General features: G+C 37.0%; 1 protein-coding gene across 17 annotated transcripts in view; it reads right to left on the reverse strand.

Moving 5' to 3' along the window:
• The window catches only part of dlg2 (discs, large homolog 2 (Drosophila)), a 259,732-nt gene that overhangs the window by 26,070 nt on the left and 211,151 nt on the right, over nt 1-22,511 (reverse strand). For all 17 annotated transcript variants that reach the window (XM_066699432.1, XM_066699445.1, XM_066699448.1 and 14 more), the window contains one exon: nt 14,082-14,196. In XM_066699432.1, the coding sequence (XP_066555529.1) occupies nt 14,082-14,196 (115 nt within the window). The remainder of the gene's footprint in view (nt 1-14,081; nt 14,197-22,511) is intronic.

Here is a 22,511-nt window from a genome sequence, read left to right on the forward strand (position 1 = left end):
TAATTAGTAAAGTTAGGCTCTAATTAGTTAACTTACAAGTACACTAAGCCCAGTTAAGCGCTTACAGCATGAAGCGCAATTCAGCTTGGCTACAGCAGGGCTTAACAATATGCTTTTAATATAACTTTAAACATGCAATCGCACTACATGCTTCCATACTGTTCTTGTAACTAACTATTTCAAGAGAAACTTCAAACTTAAAAAAAATAAATAAATAAATGAATTACATAAATTGGTGACCATGATATTTACAATAGCTGTTTGTGACTTAATTTCAAATACATTTCAAATTAAGTCAAATCAATACGTTTATGTTTTGCATCCAACCACTAATTAACCACTGGCATCAGACATAATGTATAATGGTGGTAATAAAGAAAATGTGAACTAAAACATGGACTAAAATGTGACTAAAATTACTAAAAGTACAGGAGTTTTCTTTGACTAATATTAACTAAACCTAATTAAAGAAGAAATTACTAGTGTACAGTTGTTGAATACAATAATGAGGTGGCTGCTGTGCTGTGGCCTTTCAGCACTGAGGTGTATTCAAGCTTTCCATTTCTCCACTAAACTCAGCATTTGTCTAATGAATGATGGAGAAAAATCTGTCAGCATCCTACTGATTGATTAAACCATCAGTTTGAAGTAGCTTGCCACAGCCAACCATCTCCCTGAGCAGTTTCTGCTTCTTACACTACAACCGCTGTAGATGAGTTTGGCTCAATTTCACACTCTGTCTCTTAGAAAGACCTGTTAGCTCAATCTTGGTGTTTTTTCTGGTATTTGGTATAAAATCTGCAACTAAATGGCGTATTAAGATAACTAATGAGGAAGATGATGGTAAATCATAGAAGGAAAATCACAGAAATACAATGAACACTGAACTTATAAATGTGATGAAACCAATCTCTTGCAGCTCAGTTTTTTCAGGTACTATTTTCCAGGTTATAATGTAGTAAAAACTTCTTACAATAATGTATGCTACAAACTACTGAAAAAGCTATATCTCGTAGTGCACTTTCAATCAATTAGAATTAATATCACGCGTCATAACAAGATGACATGTAGCGCTCCACATTCAATAACGAAATTAGGAGCAGTCGCAGACTTATCTCACAGGCAATTTCTGGTTCTTGGTATCCAAGGCAACTGCCTCTGTGCCAACACCGGAGAACGGGCCCTTTCAATGACCCGGTGCCGAGAACGCAAGAGATTCCATCAAGCAAATTATTCACCCAATTTGTGAAGTTGTATCAAGTTACGGTCAAATTACTACTGCAGATGTCTTGAACAATAATCATAATTAGATCTGTATATGACCCAAGAAACCAGTAGATTTGTAAGAAGGTGGATGTCTATTTCGTTTCAGCAGCCATGAACAAACAGAGGCCTCTGCACGTCAGATCTGTGCTTTGTACTGCACTGTCAGATTGTGTTAGGTGCCAGTAGATGTATGCTCTTTTAAAAGAAGAAGAAAACGACACTACCCATTTCGTGCATGTCTTTAAAATTATATTGCAAATAATGAGCAAAAGATTAGGCCTTTTGTTTTTAATTCACACAATTTAAACTTGTCCGATCTCCCTAATAGCTCAGTGCAAATCCATTTCCACTCAGCAAAGTCTCTCTTCTCTCTCTTTATACAATACAATATTTCTAGATATATTGAGATATGTTCCTAAGCTCAGTAAATGCCATACCTCTTCTTTCGTCCTTGTTCCTTCTCATTAAGTAATTAGATGTACTACTATTGTTAGGTGGAGGAGGAATTAGCACTATACACATTTTTTCAATAGGTAATTTAATACCCCACAATCATTATCTATAATGAGCCATGGCTAGGCTGGTCTGATTTCTTGCTAAAACTTTCCCAGTGATAACATTATTTTATTTCTGTATTTGTACTGTATTCATTGCAATCCTCAATAATTCAAATATTAGATTTTAAATGATAGTTTGTTTCTCCCCATAATAAATTTAGCACTCAATAATTTACATTTTTTACATAATAATTTATGGTGGTGGCACAGCTGCTAAAACCTTATTTGTCCATATGGCGCTGGTTCTGATCTGGACTCTCCAGTGGGCAGTGTGCAGTTGGACCAGCACCGCAGGGATCAGTTGGGTTTCAGCTACCAGAGTATCCTCAGCATAAACAAGTGTAGGTTCCCGTGCCCTCCTCTGCTCTGGACTCGCCATGTAAAGCAGGTGTGGCCTGGCTGAGGGTTAACTACGTAAACACATCCAGCGTTCAGCACAGGCCTGGTGCTGGGGAATTGATTAGTATGTCGGTGATACATTGAAAGGGATTTCAACTGAATTGTAATTAGTCTCCTGGAGTGAAAAGTCCCAAAGCACTCATAGGCACAGAGGGAGTTACACCTGCACCCCTCTGCCACAGCATCCTTCCTTTCTCAGACAAAATAAATGCCATTTTGAAATCTGTTATGAGGGACTAAATCATTGCAAATACCTTCTTAATGAAGCCTGTGGTACAGAAATAAATAAATAAACCTGTGTAGGAGGAAAGTAATTCAGGCTTGGTGATTGGTGACTTGGGAAACAATAAGCTGCAAAAGGACTTGTTTTTCTTTTCCCTCCTTCTGGCATAGACTCTCCTTCCCAGAGCGATGCAAGGAGGACAGGGCGGGGCAGCTGATAATTGTGTCTTTAAACCTTACTGTGCTTCACACAAACGCTCTCTTACAACCATGGTCAGTGCAAAGCGCTTTTCAATTATGTGTTTGGCTGTAAAAATTGGGGAAGAAAAATAAAGAATTCCAAAACCCATGTTCTGTAAATGGCAGTTTGTCCTTGACAGTGTGCACCTTTCATTATCATCAAATTAAATCTAGATTATCTCACATCCCTCTCCTGCAGACATCTAAAGACTTAATTATGTCAAACAGCCAGTAAACCCCATCATATACTCCAAATTAACCATAACTGAAGGAATTAAATTATATTAATCAATGACATGGGCTTATTTATTATATTTATACATTTGCATTATATTGTTTCTAATTCTTAAGTGCTAAAGTTATTTAAATAGCTTACTTAATCTAAAGGACAGAAATTTACAGAAAGGATTTCCAGCTAGCAATGACACAAATATGTTTTTCCGCTCATTACTTTAATATAGTAACAATTGTATGACACTCTGGACAAGGGCTACTGCTAAGAAAAAATATTAATATATATATATATATATATATATATATATATATATATATATATATATATGTCACATATAAAGCATAACTTAATAATATTCTATTCATCAATACAGATAAGAAGACGACAACTATGTAATGACCTAAACCACAAAATACTTAATGATCAAAGGCTAAAAAAATTGCATATTTACATTCTTTAACGACTCGACTCTTCTGATGTAAATTTCTACACTTGTCTGCAGTCACCATGACAACACAACATACATTTTTGGAACGGTTTATGTGACTCAAAAAACGACAACAACGAAAAAAACATGACAAGCTAGGAATATGATCACAATTCACAGTTACCGCTTTCACAACAACGCACATGATATCTTTTTTTATAGAGGTGCGGAAATTAAAAGAGCACAGACGAACCAAAAACGCCTCATTCGCTCAGCCACTGATATAATGAGATATCTGAAAAGAGAACTGCTCACAAAATACACCCACGTGAGGATATGAAGCTTAAATGAGGGATATGGATGAACAATTATTAAGCTTTTGATTACACAATATTTCTGAGGACTTTATTTTGCTTAAGTATTATCTGAGACGCAAAGAAACATCAAGTGGCAATATGTTTGACACAGCAAATCATTATTATTATTGTAGTAGTGGTAATATACCCCAAACTGAGATTCACTTGAAAAATCATCCAATAATACAGAAATTGCTCTTAACCGCAAACAAATAGTTTCTAATTATACAAGGAATGGATGAGAATCATTCAATATTCAGTCCTCAGGCTGGCTATCTATTGTCATTTCTTAGGGTATTTGAACAATGACTGCTGACCTTTGAGAAATGTAGTGAAAATCAATATGACATCCACAGCAAAAAGTCTCTCTTACAGTCACAGGACCGTATTGATCCTTCCCCCTTCAAATATTACCAGTCTACTATATTTATTCTCGCAAAGTACTTAGACTGCAGTTTCCATTCTTTTGTGACAATTTTGATGCAGGAGTTTTCTAAAAAGGACCTGACACATGTACAGATGTCATTGGAAAGTTTGTCAGGTGTTCCACGCGGCCCCTCAATTTACAGTGACTTCTGACAAACATCTGCAACGGCTGCCTGATTGTCCCTGGCAGGGAGCCGGCGCTTTAAGTGCCACAGAAACGCAGAACGTCTCTTTAAACAAGGTTGGTCTGACCTTCCCATTTCCAGTAAACTCTGATCCCATTACCTTTCCCTTCTCTTAGCTATCTCTATCCTGGGCTGTCTCTCCTTCCATTATTCACATGCATAGTCTTTTTTGCTGGAGTCTGCCTATTCTATACGCTGTGGAGGAAAATTATTGGATTTTGAAAAAATGTATATGTAAAACATAAAAATAAAAAAACTGAAAATGAACAACTTGTAATTCTACCTCTATCCTCTAAAGCATTTTTTTTTTCAGCCTGAAGGTCGGGAGCCAAGCTCTGGTGAGTCGCCATGAAATTGTGATTGTGAAGAAAACAAACGCAAAAAGTATGACTATGTTTTCACCATATATTTACAAAACTAGATCATGCATTAGGAGCACCACTGGAGTAATCATTGAGCTACAGCAGACATATTCATGTGGTGAACTTCCACATCCTAATCCTAATCTCCACGTGTGCAATATTATCAAGTAAAAATTAAAAGCATTGTTATGGTTCACATCATGCAACTATAAATAAAATGACTCCCCAATATATCATTGACTACATAAGAAAACAATAGGTGAGAGTTTGTAACAAATCAAGAGGTCATTTACAGGATAAAAAAAAGGTGTTTAAATGGTCAGCCAACAGACATTTTCCTTTTTCAATGTTGGTCTATCAAGTTAGGAAGGTTGAAAACCACGGCTCTAAATCTCAGGTATACTAAAGCAGGTGATGAGAACTGGAATTAGAAGAGGCAAACTTCCCACAGAAATGTCTTGCACAAACCACAAACATTATAACAAAATATACAGCTTAATCAACTAAAAAATATATTTTCCATTTAAATAAGGAATGTTTTCTATTATCCTGTAGTCTTTAATTTCCCAAGTTAGAATATATGCAAATGATCCGTATCAGATTCCAGTGATCCAGTGACTTGGAACACTATACATCCCCTAACATCTGCAAGAGCGAGAGAGAGGGGTCTCTGTATTGGAAACTCAGCAGAATACTTCACACAGAGCTCTGTTATCATGGCTCTCAGTGGGGGTGATGTCTGTTCCCCGGGGGAGGAGTATTACAGTGGACCAGAATAACTCCTTAACCTTTTCATCACAGACCGAATAGAGTCGATGAGCTAATTGATGAACGAACCCTTTGAGACAGCTGCTCCTACAGAAACATGCCGACAGTCTTGCGTCCTTGAAACAACTGCGGAACAGGAACTTGTGATTCAGTGGTGAACAGGCGTACAATCAACACAGACTAATACTGATCTGTCACCATTTCAGTTTTAACATTACAAGCTAAAATTACTGTTGGGACCCAAAAAACTTGTGTTCTTCATCAACACTTAGGCCTAAATGTGCATTTCGTTCTCCACCTCTGTGCATCATACACACAGCTGCACGTTGTCTTTAAAGTGAAGAAACGCAGGGGTACCAGAAGGTGACATCAAGAAAAATGCACAAATGTGTCTCTCAGACAGTAGTTCCATCCCCATTTCAAAAAACATGTTTAAAATAATTATAGCTGACATGATGACTCATGTATAAGTCATTCACTGTGGCTCTCAGGTTTTGACAGCAATATAATGATTACTTCCGATGGTGCCCTCCTTCGTTCAATTTAAAAAGCAAAGTGTCTCACTAACTTCACCGAGATAGATAAAGGAAGTTGTTCTTTAGCTTGGATTCTATAAACAATCAAACTTCAATAATAAAATTATATAGAAAAAGCAATTTGTAGTGTTAAGTATAGAACATGGTATATTACTTAAAGGTAGACTGACTACCTAAATTAAATGACTCACTATACCTAGTGTAGTAGATGAGGGTCCTGACAGATTTTAAGACATCTGTATTTAACAAAGTATTTAAACTACAAACAAGATTTTTAAGATGAATCTTACTCAGATTAATAATAATAAACTTCCAGTTATCAATACATAGAGGACACTATGACTCTCACATAAATCAAACCATTAACTAAAGGTTGAAACATTTAGTCGGCACCAACATGGCTCCAGGACACAATCACAGGAACCATTAATATAATATAGAAACCTGAGCTACCTTTATTGTGCATATAAATTATATATATATACACTCACCTAAAGGATTATTAGGAACACCATACTAATACTGTGTTTGACCCCCTTTCGCCTTCAGAACTGCCTTAATTCTACGTGGCATTGATTCAACAAGGTGCTGAAAGCATTCTTTAGAAATGTTGGCCCATATTGATAGGATAGCATCTTGCAGTTGATGGAGATTTGTGGGATGCACATCCAGGGCGCGAAGCTCCCGTTCCACCACATCCCAAAGATGCTCTATTGGGTTGAGATCTGGTGACTGTGGGGGCCAGTTTAGTACAGTGAACTCATTGTCATGTTCAAGAAACCAATTTGAAATGATTCGACCTTTGTGACATGGTGCATTATCCTGCTGGAAGTAGCCATCAGAGGATGGGTACATGGTGGTCATAAAGGGATGGACATGGTCAGAAACAATGCTCAGGTAGGCCGTGGCATTTGAACGATGCCCAATTGGCACTAAGGGGCCTAAAGTGTGCCAAGAAAACATCCCCCACACCATTACACCACCACCACCAGCCTGCACAGTGGTAACAAGGCATGATGGATCCATGTTCTCATTCTGTTTACGCCAAATTCTGACTCTACCATCTGAATGTCTCAACAGAAATCGAGACTCATCAGACCAGGCAACATTTTTCCAGTCTTCAACTGTCCAATTTTGGTGAGCTTGTGCAAATTGTAGCCTCTTTTTCCTATTTGTAGTGGAGATGAGTGGTACCCGGTGGGGTCTTCTGCTGTTGTAGCCCATCCGCCTCAAGGTTGTACGTGTTGTGGCTTCACAAATGCTTTGCTGCATACCTCGGTTGTAACGAGTGCTTATTTCAGTCAAAGTTGCTCTTCTATCAGCTTGAATCAGTCAGCCCATTCTCCTCTGACCTCTAGCATCAACAAGGCATTTTCGCCCACAGGACTGCCGCATACTGGATGTTTTTCCCTTTTCACACCATTCTTTGTAAACCCTAGAAATGGTTGTGCGTGAAAATCCCAGTAACTGAGCAGATTGTGAAATACTCAGACCGGCCCGTCTGGCACCAACAACCATGCCACGCTCAAAATTGCTTAAATCACCTTTCTTTCCCATTCAGACATTCAGTTTGGAGTTCAGGAGATTGTCTTGACCAGGACCACACCCCTAAATGCATTGAAGCAACTGCCATGTGATTGGTTGGTTAGATAATTGCATTAATGAGAAATTGAACAGGTGTTCCTAATAATCCTTTAGGTGAGTGTATATAAAAATGTAGTCATGAATATATTTCCAATACAGAAATGACATGCATCGTTTCTTTAAACTACATTCTAAAGTACAGACACATGACAAGATGTCACAATGTCTTTAGTAAAGTGTAGGCTCATCTATGGCCTTCATGACAGTTGGATGCCTTAGGTTTGATAACCAAAACAAAAAGTTAAATCTCTACATAGTATAATGACAACTGGAATATTCCATTACATTTGGTAATATGTTGTAGTGTAGTTAAATATTCTTCAGAAATGTTGTACCAATGGGTGGTTCACATAAGAGGCAAGTAGTGTAGCTTCTTCTTTTATTATTATTATTTTGTAAGACTGAACTAGGTATCTGATGAACAATCTTTTCTTTCTCTCTGGTTTCAAGACTGGCCTCAAGGCACTGACTCTCCCACTAGAGTAAACAGTGCCAGTAAACAATAAAGTTTGAGGACAGCAGGAGGTTATGTGAATATAAAACAAGAATTGTTTGGTTTATCGATTGATGACCATCACAAATCCCTGTCAGCTCAGGAACTGTGCGCAGTAACTGGGAAATTAAAGGAGGTGTTTTTGCTGACCCAGCATTTCAATCATTACAGTTTTTTTAGAATGAGTTACTAGTTTTGACTAATCATTTTAAATAAACATTTGATTTGGGCTAGGGTTAGATTCCACAAGAAGTGAAATCTCATGAAAACGTTTACACTGCATCACATTCAGGGAACACATTTCAATCGCACACACACACAGACTCCACACAGTGATATGAAATTATCCTCTTTGTAACACATTACTCTCTGTAAGCACATATTTGCACAGACCTAACCTCAATGTAAAAGTCGCTCTGAGTCAGGATAATAAGTGTTGTATTGAAACTCAAAGTAAGGATTCAGTGATCCCAGTGACATGGGTTTGGGAGAATTGTTTTAATTTTGCTTGTTTTGCCTTTAGGACCTGAATGAAGACGTGTAACTGGACTCCTCATTAGGTCCATATTGTATATCTCTGACAAACATTAGCCCTTGGCAGTCCACTCATCTCATTGGAACCTTAAACAAATGCTTACTTGCAACTAGCAGGCAATCTTACAGACTATAAACTATATACATAGATGGACGGACATGTTAAATTATCTCTATTTGGAGGAAAGTCTGTTTGAATAAACATTAGTATTACAAAAACCTGTACTGGTTAAATTTGGCAGGTCCGTTGAAATCTGCAGACTATAGCTATCATGATATTTGACTGACTGTGCAATTTGGACACTTATAATAGGAGAGTTTGAATGATATCTGACAGTTCTGAGAAGGACAATAAGTCCTCAGAGGCAAGTGTCCTTGAAGTAGTATAAGGAAAAAAAAGCTCAAAACAAGAAAGGAATCTATCTAAACAGCACTACAAGGAACAGGGTATAGAAACATAAGAGTACAACATCCAATTTGTGTCTCATTTAAACAATGTAGCTTGACAGATACAGTCTAAACAGACATACACATTCCAGAATGCCAGAATGGATTGATCAGAACAGTTGTTGACCCATTTGTGAAAACTACAAAATTCAGTCCCTTGAAAATAAGTTGTAGGCAGGGTGATGCTTCAGCCATTAACCGAGCAGAAGCACGAAGACTTTTTTGCCAAATATGAAGTACAGACATTGCTAAAATTCACTGGGCATGAGCATTGGAGATCAGAGTTAAAAAAAACAAACCAAACAAACACGAAAACTACAACAATAGTTATACTTATTCAACAACCTTTGTTTCATTATGAATTCTTAAAAAATATGATATAAATATCACTACTTTTCATGTTGGTTCATTTCTAAAACTTAAATACTATGACACTGAATTGCATTAGAAGGCGGTTTTGAGTGTCAACTTGGCTTTCCAAGTCCGCTCTTGGCAGATTGTCCTGCTGCCTTGTGAGCTATAGAGTGCTCTGGATTCGTGGATTAGTCATTTTTAAAAACCAACCCAGAACAAGCACTGAACAACAAACAGCACAACATTAGCTTGCAATGTCACATCAAAAACCATGCTTAGTCATCCCTGCTTGTCTTTCACGCTAGTAACACCTCGGTCTTTGAGAGAAGTGTTTTGTTAATGATGAAGGCTACTGATGCTGTATAGCACAGACTGAACTTGTTTCAAGTGGTTAAATTCAGCTGATGAAAAGGATGGGCGACAGCTGCACAGGTTTTGCACGAGGGTGAGAGGAACCATGCAATTGGAAAGTCACTTCCACATATGCACATTCCACACATATATATACAAATGAAAAATAGATGCTGTATGAAAAATAACAAGTGTATATGATAGTAATCAGGTTATCAGCGTTCCTTACAAAAAACGTTGTGATTCCGTTTATTCTCTGATGAACTACAATATAAATAAAACCTAGTCCCAACAAACTGACATAATTTAGCAGAGATTAAACAATTCCATATTATTATCTGAAAAGTTTTTGGGATAAATGGGTTTTTAACTCTTACAAATCATTTGTTTAAAGAATTTAATTAAAACAATGAGAACAATTACTTTATTTTGTTTTGCCTTGCTGCTACAAGCACAAAATGTTCCACCAAACTGATTCCTGAATAAAAAAAAGAGTCAGCTGAATATTCAATTTGAAAATGAACAGAAGGTTGTGGGAAGTAGTTTTTATTGTGTTGCTATGGTAACTTGCTGATATTGATGCTGAAGCAGCTATTAAGGTGGTTTTAAATAGAAAAACAGGAAGCACACAAAGCATGCTACTTCACTTAAGATAATCTTAAGCAAGAGCAGGACACCCAATTACAAAAGTATTTTGACGGCGTAACACCACAGCACAGCAGTCAAATAATCGCATGGCCTACAGGTGCTGCATGCATTGTTCCATTTCTCATATATATATATATTTTTTATTTTTTTTTATTTTGTATGGTTAGTTTGGGCACTCGTCTCCTCCCACAGACCTCAGCTGTGTGCTCTGCGTTGGCTAAGTCTAGCTACAGAGAGAATGTAGCCTTCCATTCTTTGTGAATGAGCTATAAAAGAACCTCTTTAACAACACAAGTATCTTATTTCCAGTGGTTGGCAACTTCTACTTGTTTATTGATGGAGTGCCAAATGCAGAGAATACTGCAGATTGAGATGATGTTCATTATATCTACTCTACATGTATATAATGCATTAAATTGGCAATTACTTCCATTAGAAAACAGTTATATAAAAAAAGAGTAGGAAATAGTTTTGACACATTTAATAAAATCTATTTAAATACAGGAATTAAATACATAAACCCTCAGGCCCTCAACCAGAAATGGAAATGATTATTACAATGCTGACTAGTGTTGCCAGCTCTACAGAAAGGTCCAGGACTCAGCAGGAATCAGAGATTTACCTCCAGGGCACGGATGGAGACAATCTAGCAGACAAATCATTTGCAGGAGTATTCTATCGAATATTGATTTAGATGCACTATAATTAGCTTCTTGGTAGATTCATGGGAAATGTAGAGTTAAAATGTGCTTTCTGATAATCCAGAGTCAGGCACTGGGTTGGGGAAGGTTTAGGTATAGCTTAGATTTCCCAGTGAATTTAGATTGCCATCAGGGTTAGAGTTGCTTTGGTAATTTGTTAACCAAGATGGATTAGGCTGCAGACAGTGCTTGGCTTCATATTGTGGAGTTGGCAAAGCTGAGACCATGCTTGCTATTAGGGCAAGTATTGGGACAGAAATGCAACACAGCAATCTGTATCAAACCGCCAAATTTGGACTCCAACACAAATTTGATTCCTGACTACAAACCATATACTACTACTATTTTTTATTAGTGCAATCTAAATTTAACTTTTCATGTCTGCATTACTCAACATAATCAAGTCCCTCGTGGTCTGAATACACTGCGCTCAGCTTCTGAACTCCCACTACTGCCCTGCATTGTGACCAATGTTTTACTTGAGGGAAATCTAACATAGCTCTATGTGGGCCTCGTTGGTCTTTATTTCTCCATGGGAAACCTCAGAATGAGTTGCCATAATGTCGTCTTGAGGGCTAAGGTAATTAGCAGCCCCAGTATAGCTTCCTTATGAACAGATATGCTATATCTTCAGCTACAGAGACTCCCATTTAGAACTTGCAGCAGGGACACATGACAGTATGATGCTCTTAAGAGTATGGACACTCCATCTGTTATTGCATCCTGCTTCATCACACAACTGTCAATAAAGCAGTGTTATAGAAACTCCCTCTATCTATAACTAATGAGTGCTAACTAACTAATGAGTATTTTGGCTGAAGTTTTTTTATTTGTGCTCTTGTGGCGTTATACACAAATCCCACTACTTACCAGCAGAGGGCTGAATCACTTCACCCCAAAGGAATGACATCTTTAAAATACTGGCATGTCGACAGTCTCACCCCATTCCCACACCCGCAGTCAGCACTGACACAGCAGGGTATTGAAAAGTAATTTAATATTCTGCCGCATTTTAATTTCTGTTGAGCGGCAGGTGAATAAAAAAAAAGTTTACACACCCCCTCCCACCCCATGATTCCACTACAGAATAACAAGATAAGGGTTCTTAAGAGGGTCATTTTACTTCTCCTCATTGATGGCAGCAGGCAAGGAATGGTTGCTGTCCAGGGTGCTGAATCTCACTTCATAGAAAACTGGGGAATCATTCTCTTACATAATAATAACAATAATAATAATAATAATAATAATAATAATAATGAGTGAAATACATCCCATAGACATTAATTGCCACAGGGTAAAAAAGCAGAACATGTTTTTGCTTAATAGCTAACAATTAAAAGTAATTTGTTAAAAGACTTCCTTCTAAACGTGAAGAAAAACATTTCTGTCAATCAAGAAAATAAGCCAGAGAAGCCATTGAACAAATCCATTCTGAGAATTCAATAGTTTACTATAGTACAATAGTAAACTTGGAGGATGATTAAGCTGTCCAAGTTGTTACAGAAACAGTTACATTAGAGCAAGTATTTTAAATACTATTCAATTGACAGAGAAAAATACTGCAGTTTCTTGTAATGACATTACTAATGACATTTAGTGAGTGCAGGGAGGAGAAAAGCTAAATTTTCTGCAATTTTCTGCTTTGCTTTAGCAGAAAATTGTTTCTGATTTCACATGAAAATATCTATCAATGCCTTGCACCTACATAACCTGTCATTAGGTTTACATCTTGACAGATATTTTCTTAGAATAAACACATTTTAGTAGAAGTAGACTTATACTATGATGGGTAGTAATTATTTAAATTATTATTAGTAGCAGCAGCAGTAGGACTAGCAGTGAGATAAACAATACAAAAATGCTATAGATTACATCTATATGAGAATTACAGATCATGTATAGAATATTAAGCACTCTTTAGTACTTGTACTGATAATACAATTAACATTTTGTTTTATACTGACCACAATCATAAGAAAACACTAGAGCTTATTATTTATTTATTTTTAATCGCTTAGAAGAATTGTGTCTTAAGCTGCATCTATCCTTAAGTACGTGAAAAGATCTGTCGGCCAACTATGAATCACAGAGCACTGTACCCCCCCATTCCTGGGTGACAGGGTCTGAGTGAGTCCCTACAGTTGACATCGCACCGACTGAGGGGGAACCAGCCTGCAGGGCCTTCAAGGTGTGCCTTTTCAATGCCATACAAAGGATTAAGTTGATATATATAAAATATGTGTGTGTGTGTAGGTTATTAATTTAAGTAAAAAGATTAAAAACTGGGACACTGAATCATTCATAGTTCAATCTTGTCAACACCGGATGCCTGCGAGGGCTTAACCGATATCAGCCAGGAGAGGGAATTCAAATTCAAATGCAGTGAATTTAATAAAAGAAACCGACTGTAAGGCTTAGTGGAACTGTTTAAGGCAGAGGGTGTTTAATCACAACGTGACAAAGACTTTTATTATTTCTTTTTTCCTCCATCCTCTCAATTTTTTGCAGTGCCCACCTGATGTCAAGATTATATTCTCACATGAAGCATCAGCCACATGTTGGTTTGGCTGCAGTGAAAGCCCAGAAGAACAAGACAAAACAAACAGATACAGAATGCATGTCAGGATATACATTATCACGGGCCTGTAGTGTGAAGGTTAAAGTTGTGGCGCTGTGACTGGACAGATGTCAGGCAGGGTTAGTGTGGTGGGGCGCTACTCGGGGAGACAGAAGTTTTCTTTTTCTTTATACTGAAAAATAAATCTAAGCAATACCATAGGGACAAAGAGATTAATATTGTATGCATAGTTACTATCTTGTGAAGAATCCACAATTAATTTCAACTCATATATATATATATATATATATATAAGCCTTTTGAAAATACATTAAGCAAGTAAACTTACCTACAACATCCCAAAATAACCTACCTGACATATAGAGAGCGCTTCTGATTGGTGCGTAGCGAGCCTGATCCCGAGCTCATACTGTGGTTCATCATCTGCTCCCGCAAATCATGGATTTTGGCTTCAAACCGACCGTACTCTGAAAGTGAGAGGAGAGAATCTGCCTCAATATCGGTTTCATTCAATATTGACAAGTGCAGGATTCCTACACAGGATGTCCGAAACAGCAGCTCACAGCTGGGGAGTCGTACGTGAGACACTCGATACTCGCCGAGTGATCAATACTGTCAAGGCCCAAGGTCTAGATGCCCAAGGTCAAGCTGCGAATACTGCTGAGATGACAGCAAGTAAGGCAAATTCATATCAAACACTGATAACGACAAAGCTTCTTCAACATTACATTCTTAAATGAATGATGCTGAGATGGTGCACTCCAGAAAATAGAAACCGTCAAATAAAACCACTCTTGTTCAATGTTTCAACAAACGTTTCACAGTGTTAAAAATAAATCAGCGTAGCCTTTGGGACAGTAAGCACCATCACAATCCTCTGTTAAGTAAATATACTTTATTAAACATTCACCCCAAACAAAAATTTGATGAGAAAACCAACAGATGTGTTCATTTCAGCAAACATAGCCAACTTAACTCGGCTCGAGTAACTTATATGTATTGATCAGCTGCAAAAGCCAAATTCTTATGATATACTAAATACAAGTAAAATAACAACATGAGTCTCCTTTCCAACAAAAAGCTTGACAGAGTTTTGCTTTCACCCTCCGTCATACTTACAGAAGGCTTAAATCTGAATGCCATGTAGCCTACAGCGAAAATAGCAACACTACGAATCTTGCTATAATTTAGCTTATTCAGTGGGATAATAAGAAAGCTAACCCTCTCACCTTATAAACACAACATATGAGTCAGTAAGAGGAAGTAGTTCTACTTAATATAAAAAGCAATTTCTGTGCAAGGCCCTCCAAAAACACAAATAAACTGTTTTGTTGAGCAAAAGCACAGCATTTTCTAAGACTTCATTATATTTCCACTTTAAAATGATGTCTGAAAATTTATCTTGCAGTATTCAAATTGCCATGCATTGTACAATATTTGAACAACTCTTGCTTTTCTCTAATTCTACAATGTCCCTTCAGTTGAAAAAAAAACAACAAAAGAAAACATACATATGGCAATTTATCTTTCAAACACTGAATACAATAACATAAGAGGGGGCATTTATCAAGCTTTCAGAATCATCAGCAGATTCTTTCTTCACAATGTGATTAATGAGCTAAACAGGATTTTAGAAAATGCAATGTATACTGTATGTCACATTAACAGTTGGAGCCATTGTGTTTATCAAAGATGTGTGTGCTCTCTATACAGCTAGACAAAATATGTTCAATAAAGCAAACAACAACAAAAACCAAAAGCTGGCTAAACTTGTAGAACAATCTATTATTAAAGACTTTGAGTAATGATATCTCTGTGATTTGTTTAGTGGGAGTATGTTTTCATGTACCTTGCACTATTACTGTACTGGGCCGGAACTGCAGTACTTCCACACTGTTCTCGCTGTGTATTTTGGGGGGGGTTTCTATCTTTATTATTTATTATCCTAACCCTTATATCTGGGTGTCATTTACAATTCCTAGAAATGCTGCTGATCTGGAGGGCGAGTTTAAACAAAAACATCCAGGTTGAGTTATATGTCTCTCATTAATATGCACACAGCACTTCACAATTTGCTATTCAAATCATTAATGCATTACTGACATTGGAGAGCTGCCAAATAAAATGCGCTGCACAGAGTTCACCAAAGATATAAAGATGAAAAACAGCTCAACAATACAAAAGAATGACAAAAACAACAACAAAAACACATCAATACTCATCTGAGGTTGATACGTTTATTTATGTAAATATATATTTTTCAGTCATCCTCTCATTGATTTTACCAAACTACAATTGAGAACAAAACATTAGCCATCCCATTTGCCCACAAATGGTACAGTAAAAAATAAAGTAAAATAGAGCTTGTACCAATCAGTAATTTGATATAAACAAATGAGCATTGGCCCAGAAACCAGTGCTTCAAAAGGTTTCAAAACTGCCCTTTGTGTGTGTATTTTAAATTAAATGATCCTGGTCCAAAGAAGAATTAATGAGGCAGAAAACTTCACCTGGGACTGCAGAGAATCACAGAAAAGCTGCACTGGGAGTCACACCTTCTCAGACTTTGGCCTCATTCGGTATCAACACTTGCCAGAACCAAAACAAAGTACGAGGACCACGGCACATGTCCCTCCCCTCTCGATAAAAATAATTAATCCATTAGGACAATCCCACACTTCCTTTTCACAAGTCATGTGTGGATATGGTTCATATTTTGCACCACTGGTGACCGCAAAAAAGCAATCTGCTGCTCCCACTGCATTCTCAGCTCTAAAGACGAAGCACAGAAAATAGCTATTAATGCAAATGCAGTAATGCAGACCACAGAGAGCTGATCCCCTGACCCAACATTAAGCACACACATGCTCTATACACCTCTGTCTCTGTATGGGTTGATTATAGTGTAACCATAACTGGCCTTCAAACAGCAAATGGAACAAATTATTCATACAGTAGAATTTTAAAGAAATTGAAAAAAAGATAACAGTCCATCCAATGGATACAACCATGACTCATTTTATATCCCAATCATCATTTGCAAACTTGCAACAGAACTATACAATTTGTAACCAGTCAATAATGAAATGGGGCTTACTCAGAGTGATTACATAAATAAAAGGGTTGTTTGCGACCCCTCAAATGTATTGCATCTTTCAAGACATTGCCTGAGCCACGTCTCATCATTATGTAGGTAAGGACTAGGAGATACAGCAATATCTACAATGCTGCTAAAATGACAGCTCACAGTACAGGAAAAATAACACCCACATGAGCAGGACTAATGTTAAAAATATACACCAGTACTAATGAATATAAAAATAGGCTTCTGAATATACATGGGATCTTCAATGTAATAGTCATTCAATTACCATTTAAATGACTCCTGCTACCATGTAGTTCAATAACAATAGGAATGGGAAGTTGATGAATTCATTATTTGTTATTGGTGGGTAATCATAACAGATTACTACTTCCCAACACTGTGCAACTCACACAGACAGAAATACGACACACCCGAGTACCTCAGCTGTTTCAGAAAACTTAACCAGTATCACAAATTCAAGGGGCCAATTAATTTCCCAGGAACTTATTACTTCGGTTTAACAATATCAAATTATTATTATTATAATTTTTTTTACGATTTTGTGAAACATTGCAAAATTAGTGGTGAGGGAGAGAGAGAAAAATCATCATTAATAGTGTAAATCGGGTTATATAGTGACATCAACATCTTGTAGTTTCCCTTTGATTCTTTATAGGAAATGGATTTTACTAGATCAACAACTAAAAAACGATTCTGTCACTTCCAAACAGAAGACAAATAGTCAAGGAGCAAGTAGTTTGGAGTGAAGAACAGATTGCAGTAGCCTGGATACAGAACTGTCACACGGTGGATAATGCAAACAAACCCACACAGTATGAAAATGAAAATACATAATGCACTGCCTATGGCTTTTAAGGTACTCAGATAGAAAGATTACATACATATATATATATATATATATATATATATACATATACACACACACACATATATGCATTGAAAGTTGCATTGAACAGAAAGATTCAACTTTGCCAATTTAATCCTGAATTAAAATCAGGTATTCCTTGCTAAAATATGTATTTAGCCAACTAAGTATATACATATATATATTCCACATTGTGATGAAATTACATTTAAAGCACAAACTAAATTTAATTGAATACAACTACATAATATACTGAAAAAGTAAATGCAAGTAGTGTTCATATAAAAATAAAACAAACAAATATGCACAATAAAGATTCACCACGAAGACTCTGACAATCACTTAACTAAAACAAACCTATTTAAAAAAAACAAATAATAAAATAAATATGATCTTATTACTGAATGAATGACACTTTAAAAAGCTCTGTCAAATTTCAACAAGCATATAATTCATTCCAACATGCAGCACTACTTGCTGAGAGAGCTGTGTTCAGTTCATTCATACCACAAAAAACATCACCAGAAATATGGGTCTGACAAAAGGCACAGCAAACAAGCAATCCATGATTGATATATTATAAAGCAAATTGTGTTTTTTAAACAGCTTTACAGACATTTCATTGGCACTGAAAATCCTTTGTCAACTGCATAACTTACCTAGTGCGCTGTCTTTAGTTTCTTCAAAACAAGCCAATTGGTAAGTATCCTTTAAGAAGCCATTCCCCAGCTGCTTTTAGCCTTTCTATCAAACTAAAAGAAGGACTCTTCTGCTCCCTCGTGCACGCTTACACACACACACTCCAATTGCTTCTAAAGCCAATGAATCATGATTTCTAGATGCTAAACCCTCATGCTTCACTCAGCAGCAGGGGAGTGATGAATGCAAGCGATGAACACACAGCTGATAGAGATATTCTGCTGTAACTCATTCTGATGAACAGCGCACAGCCAGCAGCGCAGACAGTAATTGGTTCCTTATACTCTACAAGCATTGTCCAATAGACCGAACTCCCACCTCCTCCTCCTACACAGGGTAAAACTACTGGTCAGAAGCACGGTGTTTAAGGTGGAAAATGCAGATGGATTTGGAGATTTTGTTTGGAGGGTAAAGGGGTGTTTATTTTGTTATGTTTGTTGTTGTTAAGTTTTGCAGGCACCAGCAAAATGTGTATTTGTATATGTTCTAATCTGTAAACAGAAAGCACAAGCAAAGGTATATGCTTACAGTATGACATACAGTACTGTGCAAACGTTTTAGGCAGGGGTGAAAAAATGCTGTAAAGTAAGAATGCTTTCAAAAATAGACATGTTAATAGATTATATTTATCAATTAACTAAATGCAAAGTGAGTGAACGAAGAAAAATCTACATCAAATGCATACTTGGTGTGAAGTAACCACAGTTCTTCTGTGGATTTAGGCGCCTCAGTTGCTTCTCTCTCCATGTAATCCGAGACAGACGCGATGATGTTGAGATCAGGAATCTGTGGGGGCCGTACCATCACTTCCAGGACTCCTTGTTCTTCTTTACACTGAAGATACTTCTTAATAACTGTCGCTGTATGTCTGGGGTCGTTGTCATGCTGCAGAATACGTTTGGGGACAATCAGATGCATCCCTGATGGTATTGCATGATGGATAAGTATCTGCCTGTACTTCACAGCATTGAGGAGACCATTCATTCTGAGCAAATCCCCAACTCCATTTGCAGAAATGCAGCCCCAAACTTGCAAGGAACCTACACCATGCTTCACTGTTGCCTGCAGACACTCATTCGTGTACCGCTCTCCAGCCCTTCGGTGAACAAACTGCCTTCTGCTACAGCCAGATATTTCACATTTTGACTCATCAGTTCAGAGCACCTGCTGCCATTTTTCTGCACCCAGTTTCTGTGTTTTCTTACATAGTTGAGTCGCTTGGCCGGACAGTAGATGGGTGTACCAGGGTCTCACTGTTGTCTGCCAATTCTGAGCTGATGGCACTGCTGGACATCTTCTGATTGTGAAGGGAAGTAAGCATGATGTGTCTTTCATCTGCTGCAGTAAGTTTCTTTGGCCGACCACTGTGTCTACAGTCCTCAATGTTGCCCGTTTCTTTGTGCTTCTTCAAAAGAGCTTGGACAGCACATCTGGAAACCCCTGTCTGCCTTGAAATGTCTGCCTGGGAGAGACTTGCTGATGCAGTATAACTACCTTGTGTCTTGTTGCTGTGCTCAGTCTTGCCATGGTGTATGACTTTTGACAGTAAACTATCTTCAGCAACCTCACCTTTTTATTCAGTTTTATTCCTCCTACACAGCTGTTTCTGTTTCAGTGAATGGTTGTGTTTCAACCTACATATTGAATTGATGATCATTAGGACCTGTGTGGTATAATTGTTTAATCAGACACCTGACTATATGGCTACAAAATCCCTGACTTTGTGCAAGTGTATCTAGAAGAATTGATGCTGTTTTGAAGGCAAAGGGTGGTCACACCAAATATTGATTTGATGTAGATTTTTCTTCGGTTTACTCACTTTGCATTTAGTTAATTGATACATATAATCTATTAATATGTCTATTTTTGAAAGCATTTTTTCACACCTGCCTAAAACTATTGCACAGTACTGTATATGTGATGAATTATAAAATCACATCCCATATGCCATATTTGATATAATACCCAATTAATTTGCTATGATGAAATTAAGCAATGGGAAATAGTTTTCTACATGACCGCCTTCTAAAATAACACAAATAAATAAATAAAGATTAGATATCAATTATTATTTTTTGCTTCTGTCAGCATCTTGGAGATGTTTGCACGTGGATATTCATTAAAACATCAATGAGACATCTTCATTATAATATCAAAGCCAAACTACGCTATCTTGCTTTCAACAACAGCTTTCTCTCAAACACCTCTCAATCCATATTCACAGGACATCTGACTGGGGCACTTGGCCATCCATTACTAAAGGATCAGGTAGCTGAACAAATTAAGGACATGTAATCTGGCACTATGGAGGATCTGCGCTCTCAGGACTGCGGCCACTTTAAAAAGGGATCAGCCAATTCGGTTGTAACTTTCTTTGATGTACATGACTGATCATTATTTTTATAGTTATTGGATATAGTGCACAATAGGAAAGCTTAGAATTCAATTTCCCAAAAGAGATTGTTCTCCTCATCACTGTAATTCCATCAAGCCCATGTAATGCCCCTTTATTATTCTTGAATTCTTTGGTAAATGTTTGACAGTTTCAAAAGCTCCAGCTCATCAATCCTTTCACAGCAAAATTCAGTACATGTGCAGAAAAAGAGACAGAATAATGTACCCGTGTTCTTTTACAAACTGAAAAATTAAATAAAATAATGATGTGACAGTGACATCTATTTTTTTAACTGCATCTCAAAAATAAAACATTTAGAAATCGTCGAAATGCAGGAATTCATGTATTTTTGTTCTTGTGATTTTGAAACGTTGCTGAGCAAAAGATAATGGGAAAAATCTGTCCAATACAGTACAGAACTGCAACTCACAGATCTCACTGTAAAGCAGATTTGTTTGCAAAATATTGCAGCAAAATGTACAGATGAACCAATTCTTCCACATTAGCAAACGAAATATGAATGTTTTAAATGCAATGCAACAGGGGAAATATAGCTTTTCATTGTGCATGTAACTGAATAACTAAAACAAACATACGAACAGTAATGAACTAAGAAGTAAAATATGTATTGTTATAATTTCAAGGTAAAATTTAATTAAGTGACATCAGTCAATGGAAAATGTCTCCCCTACAGACAGCGACTAAGGTGGACAATTTAGTAAACATCTGTCTTTTCTAATGCTTTCTAGAATGTTTATATTAATTATTAAATTGAATATGACACTTTCTTTTCTCTTTCACACTTTCTTTAAATGACTGTAATGACTAATGTATGGAATATATTACACACACACACAATTTACCCTGTAGAATGTTATGAATGCATTCACACATCAACTTATTAAGTATAATTCCTCTGAATTTGGGTTATTCCTACAATCAAACAATGTTCCTTAGGGATTATTGTGATGCATCCATTTAGTTCTCTGTTTTCATGAACCCCACACAGCTCTGCAAACATGTCTCCAGGCACAAACAGAGCTCTAACTACCACTGAAGTTACACCGATTATACTGCTAGTTGTAGACAAATACAGAAAAAAAGAGTGCTTGTTTTAGCGGAGCAAGCAAACAAGGTTTTATAATTTGGTGTCCAAATCGAAAGCCAAAAAACAGTGAAGGGGATTCTTCCATAACAGCATTGCAGACCTGTCCCTGATATTACTGTATTTGCCATCATTAATTTGGTACTTTACCACTTTATCCTGATTTAACACATTGAATGTCAGATACCTTCCTCAATGGAGAGTCTCCAAAATTCAGTGTGGCAACAGTACATGTAACATTGGACTATATCACATGTGACACCCATGTGCTGAAAAGATCATAAATCATGCAAATGTACAAACATTTCAGAAGACTAGATTGCTACCATGATAATTTCAAGAAGTGGGGTAAAGGATTTGTAACAGATCTGAGATCTTGTAACTGGTCAACTGTTTCTTGAAGGCTTGTTGAGTTGGGGTTGGCAGAAATGTAGATTAAGATGGGGGGGTTATTTTGCAAGTGTGGTTAAAGAATACAAAAAACAACAACAATCAAGCACATACAAAACCTATAAGACAAAAATATGTAACAGGCATTCTACATTCCATGCCTGTTTTTAAGTGCCTCCTAGCCTTATATGAACTGGCAGTCCTTCAGGTACGTGGGCACAG

The sequence above is a fragment of the Amia ocellicauda genome, chromosome 3 (genome assembly GCF_036373705.1).
Source record: "Amia ocellicauda isolate fAmiCal2 chromosome 3, fAmiCal2.hap1, whole genome shotgun sequence".
Lineage (NCBI taxonomy): Eukaryota > Metazoa > Chordata > Actinopteri > Amiiformes > Amiidae > Amia > Amia ocellicauda.